The sequence below is a fragment of the Aegilops tauschii genome, chromosome 7, assembly GCF_002575655.3.
Source record: "Aegilops tauschii subsp. strangulata cultivar AL8/78 chromosome 7, Aet v6.0, whole genome shotgun sequence".
NCBI classification, from domain to species: Eukaryota; Viridiplantae; Streptophyta; class Magnoliopsida; order Poales; family Poaceae; genus Aegilops; species Aegilops tauschii.
Genome location: NC_053041.3, coordinates 466,097,677 through 466,111,137, shown reverse-complemented (window position 1 = coordinate 466,111,137; position 13,461 = coordinate 466,097,677). Strand labels below are relative to the sequence as shown.

The following is a 13,461-nucleotide window of genomic DNA, read 5'->3' as shown; positions in this document are numbered from 1 at the left end:
CGCCAAAAATGATTCGCCCGGCGCCCCCGAGCGTCCCCAGCACACCGGGTTCTGGTTGGGTCCGCCGGCGTCAATTTCGGCTCGAGCCGGCGAAAATTGGGCCCTTGGAAACGCGACTGGGTCGATTTTTTGACGCTGGCGGTCGAAAAGTCGGCTGGGGCGCGGCTGGAGGCGCTCTCATTCACGCCGATCAGCCAAAAGATTGGAAGCTAGCTAGCTGGCCTGTTCGCTCTGTTAATGTATGGAGAAGCAGTTGAGTTTATGGTGAAGAGAACAAAATTTTGCCACTGTGTCAGCAGGAGCAGAGCGCGCGCTACGACGTAACTCTACTGGTGGTACCGGAGGGTACCCTGGCTAGGGACAAGCAGCGCACCCGACCCGATACACGGCGTCGACCTGGCTCTCCCACTCCCACCTGCCCTGATCCTGCCCCGCACGCCCCTGGCGCCTAGCGCGCGCCGGCGTCATCCCGGCTCGCCGCTGCATGCTCCGGTGGCCTCTGTTTCACGTCGAGCACGTACTGGTAGGTAGGAGTAGCCCGGTAGCCCCGCATCGCAGCAGCCCAAACCCCGGCCTGCGTGCGCGCGCCCCAAGCCTTGCGCCCGGTTTAATTTCCCCGTGCTACCACTGTGCTGGCTTTACTTTACTGCAGGCACCAGGTGGCCATGCCCCGACTCGTCGTGGGCCTACGACGCGAGCTCGCCCGGCCGCAAGCGCAAGCGCGCGCCGGTGACATGCACCGATACCCACACACGCAACACATCGCGTCCGATCGAGCCTTCCCTTCCCGCGGCCACACGCCGCACCGCCGCCCCCGCCACGTGCTCCGCGGCACCTCACCCTCGCCTCGCCACCACGCGTGGGTCAACCCCACTCGTCAGCCACAGCGAATGAGCGACGGCCGACGGTGGCAACTGTAACAGCAGCAGCGAGTCGCGTCGCGTGCTTATTAGTTCGGCTGGCACGCACTCGCGCCACACCGCACTCGTAGTTCTTCCACGGCGGCCACTTGCCCCCGCCCGTCGGCCTCCTTGGGTGCTCCTTTCTTCCTCCCCGCGATGACCAGCTGAAGCTCCGGCATTGCGCCATCAGCACTTCCCATTCCCACCACCCTTCCCGGCTTCCGAGGCGCAATGGCGCCCTCCTCGTCCACTCGCAGGGCCGGCGCCCCGCTCCTCCTGCTGCTCCTCTGCTGCCTTTCCACCGCTGTCACCTCGCAGTCGCAGTCGCAGTCGCAGTCGCAGACGACGGTCGCGTCCTCCCAGGCCAAGACGCTCTACCGCATGTGCCGCCTCCTCGGCTTCCCTCCCGCGCTGGCGGCGCTGGCCAAGGCGCCCGACCCCTGCGCGCTGCCGCCCACGCCGTCGCTCACCGTCGCCTGCGCGGCCGGCCAGGTCACGGCGCTCTCCGTGCTCGGCGACCGCCGGCCCGACCCGGTGTGGCGCACCGCGCTGCCCTCCAACTTCTCTGCCGACGCGCTCTTCACCACGCTCACCCGCCTCCCGGCGCTGTCGCGCCTCGAGCTCGTCGCGCTCGGCCTCTGGGGCCCGCTCCCGGGCGCCAAGCTGCTCCGCCTCGGGGCGCTGCAGGCGCTCAACCTCAGCGCCAACTACCTCTACGGCGCCGTCCCCGAGCAGGTGGCGCGCATGTACTCGCTGCAGAGCCTCGTGCTGTCCGGGAACTGGCTCAACGGCACCGTGCCGTCCCTCTCCGGGCTCGCGTTCCTCCAGGAGGTCGACGTGGGCCAGAACAGGCTCGACGGCGCGTTCCCGGAGGTCGGGAAGGCCGTGGCGAGGCTCGTCCTCGCCGGCAACAACTTCACCGGGAAGATCCCGGCGGGGGTGGCCTCTCTGGGCCAGCTCCGGTTCTTGGACGTGTCACGGAACCGGCTGGAGGGGTGGATCCCCTCCGCCGTCTTCGCGCTCCCCGCGCTGCGCCACATCAACCTGTCGCACAACAAGCTCTCCGGGCAACTGCCGGCGAGCACGGCGTGCGCGGACACGCTGGAGTTCGTCGACGTCTCCGCCAACCTGCTCATCGGGGCGCGACCCGCGTGCATGCGGTCCAACTCGTCGGCGCGCACGGTCCTCGACGCGGGCAATTGCTTCCGCGACGCCAAGCTGCAGCGGCCGAGCACCTATTGCAGCCCGGGGGCGCTCGCCGCGCTGCTGCCGCCGCCGCAGGGGAGCGGCGCCGAGCAGGGTGGGGGCAAAGGCGGCGGGGTGGGGATGGTTCTTGGCATCGTGGGCGGCGTCGTGGCAGGCGCATTGCTCATCGCGCTGGTGATGGTGGTGGTGCTGAGGAGGGCGAGGAGGCAGCACCCCGGGGTGACGGTGATGGCCCTGCCGAAGTCGCCGTTGATAGCGCCGGCGAAGAAGGCGGTCGGCGCGAAGGCTACAACGAAGCTGGCCCAGAAGATTGCCACCCCCGCCGATAAGAGTAAGAGAATAAACAAATTCATCCTGCATTTGCTTTGATTGCTTTATTTCATTTTGTTACTGTGTGCTTCAATTGGACTGTACTCTTTTTTACTACTACTAGTTCATCTAAGAAGGGAGCATTGTAGAAATGAATGAGTATGATTTATGGTTCAAAGGGGTAGTTTGAAACTTTGAATACCGCCGGTTGCTTTAAGTTCCTCTTGCGTATTTTATTTTTGAATCAAGCCTACTCACTTAAGTCAAAGCATCGTGGATCTTACTTAGACCCTGAGTTTTTAGAACATGGGACGGACCCTTATTCCTTGCTCCACAGAAGACTTTGATAAAGTAAAGCTGCAAAGTCAGACAGCCAAAAAGGGAAAGGAAAACAATGAGCAACGACTTACAAGGGACCAGTTAACATTTTGCAGGATAATATTTGCTCTAATATGCCTAACATGTTCTGCATTTCACAGGGCATGCATCTCAAGCAGCGATGGTAAATACACTGGAAGTACCGGCGTATCGCGTATATACCGCGGAGGAGCTCCAAGAAGCCACGGACAACTTTGCTTCCTCCAACTTGATCAAGAAGAGTGCCCTTGCACAGGTATGTGATGCGTTAACGCAACCCTTTTAGCCATAATAGTGGAATGAGAACAGTAAATGTAGTAAGGTTTTACTTAAGTTGTGGAATCTTTGCGCGATTCAGTTCAACATATACTGCAGAATGCAGATAGCCTGATCATAGCCATGCACATATTTTGTCGTTGAAATCTGTATGTTAAACATGTTCAGCTCTGCTAGCGTTCAGATGGGATCTTGTCAAATGGTCCACTCAAGCATCTCCATTCATAGTAGAGTACAATAATAGGCTGCCAATTATTGTCCTCTTATGTAATTATTATTATGGTAGTCGCATTTGGTTCACATCTTATACACCTGATAAACAAAGGAAAAAAATTCTCTGTATTATTGGGGCTTGACAACCTGGCAAATGTCGACTTCCATATGCCTGTTTAACCGGCCGACAGTGGACCCGCGAACGAAGATTAATCACAGGCCTCTGAAAATGCTACGGGTGTAGCAGCCCGTTAGGACATTGAGCCCAATTTGCGATGTGAATTCAGATCGGACGGCTATGGATGTCCCAAACATGAAATCAGACAGCTCAGGAGCGAGGATGCATGAGAGAGCAGGGAAATGGTTCAGTTTTACTGTCCTAAATTACTTCATACCGGGAGCAATTGCTTTCATTTTTTCACTAACAATAATACTATATTAAGTTATTCAAATCTTAATAGCTTTCATACCCCTAATCATTTCACATATTCAGAGTACACATGGCGCGCATTAGGCAGAACAACAAACTAGGTGAGGATGGTAGTGCCTCCAATATTTTCCTATCGTGTGCATCGGACGTGTGCATTGTGTGGGTTCTGCCTAAGTACCTTGTACTCAGAAAAACGACTATTCAAATCCTAGCAATTTGAGTCTTTATAATTATTACTAGCAAAATTATTTCCCTTGATATTTATTGGACTCCAATTGAACTTGAGTCAGAAATAACAGTTGATTTTATTATGTATTTATATTATACGTCACATCAGTTTATTGTGCATCATCACTCTTTTTTAATCAAGCGAAGTTAAACTCTGTTTTGTAGCAATTGTCAACCATGGTTCTGTTTTCAGTATAGTTTTCTTCCAGAAGGATTCCCAGGACTAATTTTACCATTTATTTCTGTCCCATTGCTCTTTCCACTTGCAGCATTACAACGGCCAGCTTCAAGATGGTACAAGAGTCTTGGTGAGATGTCTCAGACTAAAGCCGAAATATTCTCCTCAGAGTCTATCCCAGTACATGGAGACAATTTCCAAATTCCGCCACCGCCATTTGGTTAGCATCATTGGTCATTGTGTTGTCAGTGATCAGGAAAATCCTACTATTGCTAGCTCGGTATACCTCGTTTCTGAATGCGTAACAAATGGATCTCTAAGAAGCCATCTTACCGGTAAGTATTAGCTGGAGACTTCACATGTACCATTACCATGTATAACCAAATATCTGCAAGCATCTGACTTTACCTATCTGATGGCTTCACAGAGTGGAGGAAGCGCGAAATGCTGAAATGGCCGCAGCGGGTTTGTGCTTCCATTGGTATCGCGAGAGGGATCCAGTTCTTGCACAATGCGATTGCCCCGGACATTGTACAGAATGATCTCAACATTGAAAATATTCTGCTGGACAAGACCCTCACTTCGAAAATTAGCGGCTTCAGTCTCCCGATGATATCGACCAGCAAGAATGGCAAGGTACTTTTAGAATATTGGTCAATTTGTTTTTTTAGAATGTTGTTAAAGTTCCTCAGTCGGCTGACAGATATGTTGTAACCGTTCTTATCTTGCAGCTATTCTCTGAAAACCCTTTCGCTGTCCAGGAAGAAAACGACCATTACAGGTACAGTATTCTTGCAGAGAGAAAGTGACATCCGCACTTAATAAACTGGAACTAGGGCAGCTACTAGTTATCTGAACAGAGAACAGACATGAACCTAATGATTAGTTGTTGGAACTCAAGAGACTGAATGCGGATTTGATTAAGCCGCACAACTTGTAACCTAAAATGATTATGATTCTGTCTGCTTGCAGTGCTCAATCTGCCGAACAAGGGGACAAGGATGACATATACCAGTTCGGCCAAATTCTTCTTGAAGTGATCACAGGCAAACCGACGGCGTCCCAAAGCGAGTTGGAATCCCTGAGAGCCCAGGTGAATCTCAAGCTTCATGTTCACATCACACTGAAAGATACTACCACCAAAAGCTTACAACTCCTGAGCAAATTATTACATTATGATTCTGAATTTTTTTCGTCCTGTGTCAATCCGTGTAGCTAAGCGAGGCCCTGGCCGAAGACCCGGACATGCTGAAAGACATGGCCGACCCGACGATCCGCGGCACATTTGCGGTGGACTCCCTCAGCAAGGTGACCGAAGTGGCCCTCAACTGCACGGCTGGTGACCCGAGCGACCGGCCTTCCGTCGACGACGTGCTCTGGAACCTGCAGTACTCCATGCAGGTGCAGGACGGCTGGGCGAGCAGCGAGAGCTTAAGCTTGAGCGTGAAATCACAGGCGTGAGTCAGTGCAATGCTCTTTTGTAGCGGTGCACCCTTATGGCTGGCCTTTTGCTGTGAAAGGGAGAAGCAAATGTTACTTATCCCCCGTATATAGAAGTGTGCCACTCCAGAGCATGGGGAGTATTTCTTGTTTGTCGTCGTAAACTCCAGCACTATTAAGTCCAAACCATTAGAAAGAGATCACTAGCTTTTCTTGTTTTTTTTGAAAGAGATAACTACTTCTTATATTATGGGACGGAGGGAGTAGCTTATTTTCTGCTGTTTGTTGTATAAACACCAGGACTATCATGTTGAAACCATTAGATCACTAGCTTATGCTGACATCTGTCTATCTATCATCTATTACTGTATAATTATTAAACCTAAATGACTAATATTTGTTGTATATTACTATTAGTTATTTATTATAAGCTCTCTGTTTCAATCACCGCGTGCTCCTCTTCCCCTTAGAGCATCCACAGTTGGATCCTTCAAAACCCTCTATTACGTCCTGGCGGACAACCCGGTCATGAAATTGTCATCCAACCGAACACCCTGTATCAGGCCAAACGTCCGGTTTGTTGGGCACCCCTAAACCAAGCCCATATGTGGGATGGATATGGGAAGGCTCGCCAAAACCCATCGGTCCGCTAGGTGCCTCACCGGAGAGGACACATTCATGGCGCCGCTTCGGCGCACCGACCTAGGGGCCAAACCTGGCTATTTGAGCCAGACGTCGAGGCTAACACTAGGCCCGCCGCCATTCCCCCCATCTCCTCCCATTCGCGCCGCTACCGCGAACCTCTCCGAACAGCAGTCCACTCTGCCCTTGCCGTTCCGCCGGCCGCCTTGTTCCGTACCAAGGTGACCTACTACAAGATGCCAACTCTAGAGCGCCCGGTGGATATCTAGGCAGAGATGCGCACCGCTTGCATTGCGGCCGAACTACCTCCGGAGAGGAGGAGGGGGCGCCGGAGGAGGAGATGGAAGAAGGGGAGGCGTTAGACAAGGGGACAAGAAGAGGAGGAGGGGGAGGCCGCGTTTGCCACGGAGGATGTGCTGGTGCATTTCGAGCTCGTCCAAGCAGAGGAGGTGGCGGAGCGTCATGCCATCTTCGAGTCCATCCCGTCCGAGTGCGAGGTGGTAGTGAACCACCACTTTATCCATGAGGCGGACGTGAAGCAGGAGCAAGACTTCGTGGACGAGTACGACGAGGAGGCGCTGACGATTCTCCCTGCCGCGAACGACCACGAGGCCGACGGCTCCAGTAACAAGGTCATCGACATATCCGAAGACGAGTAGTTTGCTACTTTGTAGCTTGTTCTATGTCAATGTACATAGATCAAAATGGACCTTCCATGAGTATTATGAAATGAGGATTTGGAAATAAGGAGTGTGGTTGTAATGGCCGAGAAACAAGATGTGATCGCCGGTGTCCGCGGACGCCTCCCGACTCGTCCGCAGAAGTTTTGGGTGTCACATTTGCGCGTTCCAATTGTACATGCTCTCAGCCCGGCGTCCGCTACCACCTCCTTTTCCCACCCTCATCTGGCGTCTGGCACTCCCGTCGGCCGACACCACCTCCCTTTCGCACCCCCAACTGGCATCTGCCACCATAACCTCTTTCATCCCCGGTGGTCGTTGTTTCTCTTTATGGCTTCTCCGTCCAATTTGGAGGCCTCCTCCTACTTCACTCGGGAAGTCCTCGGATCTGTGGTGGATTTTGTGCACTTCCCTAGCACAAACTTTGTCGCATCCAGACGTCGTTCCCCCTAGCCGGTCGGGGGTGATGGGAAAGTTGTGGTCGTTGTTCCCGCGTAGAGCTCTCTTGGCCTTGGTCCTTCTCGTCACCCTTGGCACCTTGCCTCTCTGGTGGTCGCTCCCATGCTGGAGTCGCCGGCCCTGCACCGGTGGTGGAGGAAGAAGGAGGTGTGGAATGACACCTAGTTCACAATAACAGGCCGCAGAGATCCCCTAGCCCCCTTTGTGTATGCCTGCAGGGGAGGTGCGGACAATTGTGAGGACATGGAGTTTGTGAGCTCGAGCTCACATGCATCTTATAATTCAAACAAAATACTTAAATAAACTGTTTTTTGTCTATAAACATTGATGAGTGTTTGACATGCGTGTAATTGTTTGTGCCGGAATGACGTTCATGGAGGTCTGCAAAAAAAAAAGCTTCAAAAACTGCTTTTGAAGCGTTGATTTTTTTTTTCCAGAGACTTTCACGAATACCATGAGTAGAGGTTGTTTGTACTTTCTCTGTTCCTAAATATAAGTCTTTTTAAACATTTCAATATAAACTACTCCCTCCGTTCTTAAATATTTGTCTTTCTAGACATTTTAAATGGACTATAACATAAGAATGTATGTGGACATATTTTAAAGTGTAGATTCACTCATTTTACTGCGTATGTAGTTATTTATTGGAATCTCTAGAAAGACAAATATTTGGGAACGGAGGGAGTACATACGAAGTAAAATAAGTGAATCTGTACTCTAAACTATGTCTATATACATCCATATATAGTTTATATTAAAATCTCTAAAAAGACTTGTGTTTAGAAATGAAGGGAGTACTCAGATTCTGTATGTGTGTGGTTTCTTCTCCTTTTCTTTCCATCTATTTATTCACATGCAATCCTCTTACATGATTCATAAAAAACATATGCATGATTTAGATTCGACTATATGTCGTCTTGCTGCGAACTAAGCATAGTTTAGATGGTTAGGTTCCTTGTCGCGCTTGCATATTTTCTGGATTATACTTATAGATTTTCTGGCACTACATTTTTAGTGGTGTATGGTGTGCTCGTCGATTATGAGGTGTTCTTTAGAAAAAAAAAAGGACTATATGGAGTCGTCTTGCTTGTTAGACCAACTAAAACATGTAAGAACATGATGATAAATTAACTTCTTCAGACTGACAGTTACCGAAAAGGCTTTCGCCCCGCTTTATATTATAAAGCCAACCGCACCACAAGCATCCAACAAGGTCCAACACAAAACCACGCGCACACACGAAAGTCCACAGGAACAAAAGGTACAAGAAAGGGTCAATGCTGAGGGCACAACACAACAAGCCCTAAACCCAAAACACACACGCCATATAGCCGCCAGGCGGTCTAGTCAGGCTCAGGAGGAGGAGGCGGCAGCGGGGGAGCCACGCGGAGCGCCATCGAGCGGAGATCGGAGAGGAGGATGGTGATGACGTCCCGGTCCTGGGGGCGGCTAAGCGGCCGCCAAAGCTGCAGGTAGCCACACAATTTAAAGATTGCGTCAGTCGCACGTCGGAGAGGCACCTTCTGAATAACAAGCTTATTGCGAATGTTCCAAAGTGTCCAGGCGAGAACCCCAACGCACAACCATCTAATATGGCGGTAGCGAGTGGGGGAAGCGTTGAGCTCGGCAAGCAGGTCGGGGGGGTTGGTATTACACCACTGTCCGCCAACCGTTTCGCGGAAGCAGGCCCAAAGGAACTGGGCCGAGTGGCACGAGAAAAAGATGTGGTTAGCATCCTCAATCGTGCCACAGATGGGGCACATCCCATCACCCGGGCCATTACGCTTGAGGACTTCAAGCCCAGAGGGGAGGCGTCCACGGATCCATTGCCACAGGAAGATCCTGATTTTCAGCGGAAGTCGGATGTCCTAGATCAGGCTAAATGGTTCCGGGGCCGTCGAGGGAGCAATGGCGCCGTACAGGGACTTCGTGGAGAAACGGCCAGAGGGCTCGAGGCGCCAGGAAAGAACATCCCGGTCCTCCTCGACGTTAATCGGCATAAGTGCGATGTCTTGGAGGAGGGAGTCCCAGGCGGCCACCTCGAGGGGGCCAAAGGGGCGCCGGAAGGTGAGACGCCCTAAGTCAATAAGGGCCGTCTCGACAGAGACCCGAGGGTCAGCCGCAATGGCAAATAGTTCTGGGAATCGCGCAGCCAGGGGGGAGTCCCCAAGCCAGCGGTCGAACCAGAACAAGGTCGAGGCCCTGGAGCCAACCGAGATGGATGTGCCGATGCGTAGTACGGGCAGAAGCTGGATCACGGACTGCCAGAACTAGGATCCACGCGTACGTTGGCAAAGGCAAGAGGTTGGCCACGGAGGTACTTATTACGGATGATGGTGAGCCAGAGGCCTCCCTCCCCATTGGCAATACGCCACAGCCATCGGGTCAGGAGGGCAATGTTCATGCGTCGGGATGACAGGATCCCAAGGCCACCCTGGTCTTTGGGTTTGCAGATGTCGGGCCAGCTCACCATATGGTACTTCTGCTTGTCGCCCTCACCAGCCCAGAAGAACCTCGACTGGTATTTGGCCACCTCCTGATGGAGGGCCTCATGAAGGCTGTAGAAGCTCATGAGAAACCAGAGAAGGCTGGCAAGCGAGGAGTTGATTAGAATCACCCTGGCAGCTTTCGACAGCCAGCGTCCCCTCCAGGGTTCAACCCTGTGCTGCATCCTAGTCATCGTCGGGCGGAGATCCGCGACGGTGAGTCTGGAGTCACTAATGGGCACCCCCAAGTAAGTCGTGGGGAAGGAGCCCAGGCGGCAGTTCAGCCGGTCCGCAATGGACAAAGCATCATCCGAGGGGTAGCCGAGGACCATCACTTCGCTGTTGTCGAAGTTGATGGTGAGGCCGGACATCTGTTGGAAGCACAGGAGGAGGAACTTCAGGTTGGCGATGTCAGACGCAGAGCCCTCCACCATGACTATGGTGTCGTCCGCGTATTGGAGGAGGGAAACCCCTCCTCCGTCCACTAGGTGGGGGACAACACCCCGGATATGGCCGCAGGCTTTGGCCTTATCAAGGATGACCGCAAGGGCATCGACAACCATGTTAAAAAGGAACGGGGAGAACGGGTCACCCTGGCGCACCCCACATAGGGTGGGGAAGTACGGACCGATCTCGCTATTAATGTTGACCGCCGTCCGACCGCAGGTGACGAGTTGCATAACGCGGGTCACCCAGCGGTCGTCGAAGCCCTTCCGAAGCAATACTTCCCGAAGGAAGGGCCAGTGGACCGTGTCGTAGGCCTTATGAAAGTCGAGCTTAAGGAACACCGCGCGGTGGTGCTTGGATCGGACTTCGTGAAAGACCAACACCCCATCCAAAATAAATCGGCCTTGAATGAAGGCGGATTGGTTGGGGTGGGTGACAGAGTCCGCAAGAAGGGTCACCCTATTGGCGTATCCTTTGGCCAGGATCCTGAAGATCACGTTAATCACGGTGATCGAGCAGAACTGGCGGATGTCCGAGGCCCCCGGAACCTTTGGGATGAGGGTAATGATCCCATAGTTCAGGCGCCCCAGGTCCATGGTCCCAGAGAAGAACTCGTCGAAGAGGGCCATGACCTCCGGTTTAATGGATTGCCAGAATGTTTTAAAAAACAGGACTGGCAATCCATCCGGGCCCGGAGCCGAGGAGGGGTTCATTCCATTGATCGCCGCAAGGACCTCCTCCTCCGAGAAAGGCGCCACCAAAGCGGCGTTGGCCTCGGCGGAGACAAGCTGGGCACCCGACCAGGTATCGGGGGCCAGCACAGCCCCACCCCGAGGGGTGGGGGTGAAAAGGGCTTTATAGAAGCCGTCTACGTGGGCACGGATGTCCGAGGGCCGAACAAGCTGAGTATCACCTTCCCACAGGGAGTGAATGGAGTTGCGATGACGCCGGCCATTGGCAATCGCCTGGAAGTAGGCCGTGTTGGCGTCACCCTGAAGCACCCACCGTTGGGTGCCGCGCAACCGCCAGTAGGCCTCCTCGTCAACATAGATGACCGAGAGCTGGTCCTCGAGATCATATCTCAACATCCACTCATCCGGGGAGATCCCAGACGAGTCAGCACGGGCGTCCAGGGCCTGGATGGCGCTCAGGAGGGCCTTCTTGCGGTCACGGATATCACGACCGAGGTTCGCGCCCCATCCCTTCATAAATTGGCGGGCTAGCTTGGCGCAGAACTACCAGGAGTCCACCGCGGACATGGCGCGGTGAGGGGAATTGCGTGCGGCGGTCCATTTAGCCGCAACAGCCTCGCGGAACCCGGCCTGGTTGAGCCAGAAGAGCTCAAACCGGAACCGAGGGGGAATGGGGGGCGTTCATCAGCAGAGGAGAAGAGGAACATGATCAGAGCCAATCCTGGCAATAGCCTGAACCGAGGCCAGGGGGCATCTGAGCTCCCATTCCGGGGAAACTAAAACGCGGCCAAGGACAGACTGCGTCGGGTTCGCCTGGCGGTTAGTCCAGGTGAACCAGGCCCCCGTGCGCTCGAGCTCACGGAGGCCCAGCTCCATGATGCAGTCATTAAACATCTGCATCCGGGGGCGATTAACCCGGTCATTGTTCTTCTCATCCGGGGAGCGGATGAGGTTAAAGTCACCTCCCATCACAACAGGGAGGGGGGAAGCGGAGATCTTCTGCTGCAGCTCGGCGAGGTAGGTCGGGGAGCGGCTGTGGTCTGCTGGTCCGTAGACGATGATGACCTCCCATTTAAAGTTGAGCGCACGCTCGAAGATCTCCATACTAACGAAGAACTCGCCCCGATCCATACCTCCCACCTCAAAGGTGGCATCCTTAACACCTAAGAGGATGCCACCCGAGTGGCCATTGTTCCCACTAGAAGGGAGCCAATGCCAGGCGAACAGGTGGGAGCTAAGGCTGTCAAGCTCAGGAAGACATAAATCCATGCGCATGGTTTCTTGGATGGCAATGATGTCGATGTGCTCGTCACGGATGTACTCAACTAGCTGGCGACGGCGGCCGTCATGGCCGAAGCCGCGGATGTTCCAGAAGAGGGCACGCATCTAAACCGCCATTGAGGGGCTGCTTGACCCCAAGACGGTGGAAGCACTGTGGGCTCTAAGAGCGGCAGTGCGGGATCGAGTGCGACCACGGATTTCCTCGGCCGGCGGCCCAGAAGGGGTCTGGGGTGCCGGGGTGCGGAGGAGGCGGGCCCGGGTTTAGGCGAGTTTCCCGTCAAGGATCTTGCGAGCCTGGATAGCCGCAATCTGCTCTGAGGGGGGACCCACTTCCCCCTGAAACTATAGCCGAGTCTAGGGCCACCTTGGCGAGGCGGCCCAGCGGGATCGCTTCAAGCGCAAAAAGTGAGCAGACGGAAGAACTGGAGGGGGGTGTCGGACGCACCTGTCTCGAGGTTCCGGGCCGCAGCCTGGATCTCCGCCCGCTCTGAGATGGACGGAACCAGGAGGCCGGCCGGGCGGTCCGCATCTAGTCGGGCACTGCGGCGGGAGGCAGCCACCGGAGTCGACGCGGCCCGAGCCCGGCGGACATACGGAACCGACCGAGGCGGGTGCGAGGCGACAGGGGTGGCCACATCAGTGGAGGCCACCAGGAGCAGGCGCGGCGGGGACGCTGGAGCCGGTGGCGCCAGCAGGGCACCGGACCCCGCCAAGTCGGGGGAGGGCGGGTCCGGGGCAGGCAGGTCGGCCACCGGGGCGGGAGCGGAAGCCGGTGGAGAGGCGGGAGGTGACGGAGGATCCTCCCCAGGAGGGTCAGCCGAGGCAGACCCAAGGGGGGCGGGATCCAACGCCGGCGAGCCCGACAGCAGCGGAGAGGCCACTGTCGGGGGCGGAGGTGGCGGGGTGGCCTCGGTGGAGAGGCATGGCGAGCGCGACGAAGATGCCGGGAGGACGAGGAGACTGACGCTGGAGATGTCGCTGAGCTCGGCCGAAGAGGAGGGGGAGGAGTCAGGCAGCACGGCGGGGGCCGCCTCGATGGAGGCCAACCCCCGCGACCGGCCTGCTCCCGAATGCCCGCGCCTCGGAGGGGGTCCGAAGGGACGGGCGAGGGGGAGCGGCTGCGGCCTACGCGCTCATCGTCGTCCTCCGGGTCCTCGTGGCGGGAGGGGCGCGGACGGCGGTAGTGGGAGTCGTCGCGGTGGTCCGCGCTTCCCCCGGCAAAGTGGTCGTCAGTG

At 55.2% G+C, this 13,461-nt stretch overlaps 2 protein-coding genes across 2 annotated transcripts; one reads left to right on the top strand and one right to left on the bottom strand.

Annotated features, from left to right (window-relative positions):
• The first annotated feature begins 774 nt into the window (after positions 1-774).
• On the top strand, positions 775-5,967 carry LOC109763612 (probable LRR receptor-like serine/threonine-protein kinase At1g14390). The gene is made up of 7 exons (XM_020322457.4): positions 775-2,439; positions 2,897-3,030; positions 4,191-4,434; positions 4,527-4,735; positions 4,831-4,880; positions 5,072-5,192; positions 5,315-5,967. The coding sequence occupies exons 1-7, from the start codon at positions 1,134-1,136 to the stop codon at positions 5,558-5,560; spliced, it is 2,310 nt and encodes a 769-aa protein (XP_020178046.1). The 5' UTR covers positions 775-1,133; the 3' UTR covers positions 5,561-5,967.
• Positions 5,968-11,629: 5,662 nt separating this feature from the next.
• Positions 11,630-12,331, bottom strand: LOC141027273 (uncharacterized). The gene has a single exon (XM_073504262.1). It carries the CDS (start codon positions 12,329-12,331, stop codon positions 11,630-11,632), a length of 702 nt encoding a protein of 233 aa, XP_073360363.1.
• Between the last annotated feature and the right edge of the window lie 1,130 nt (positions 12,332-13,461).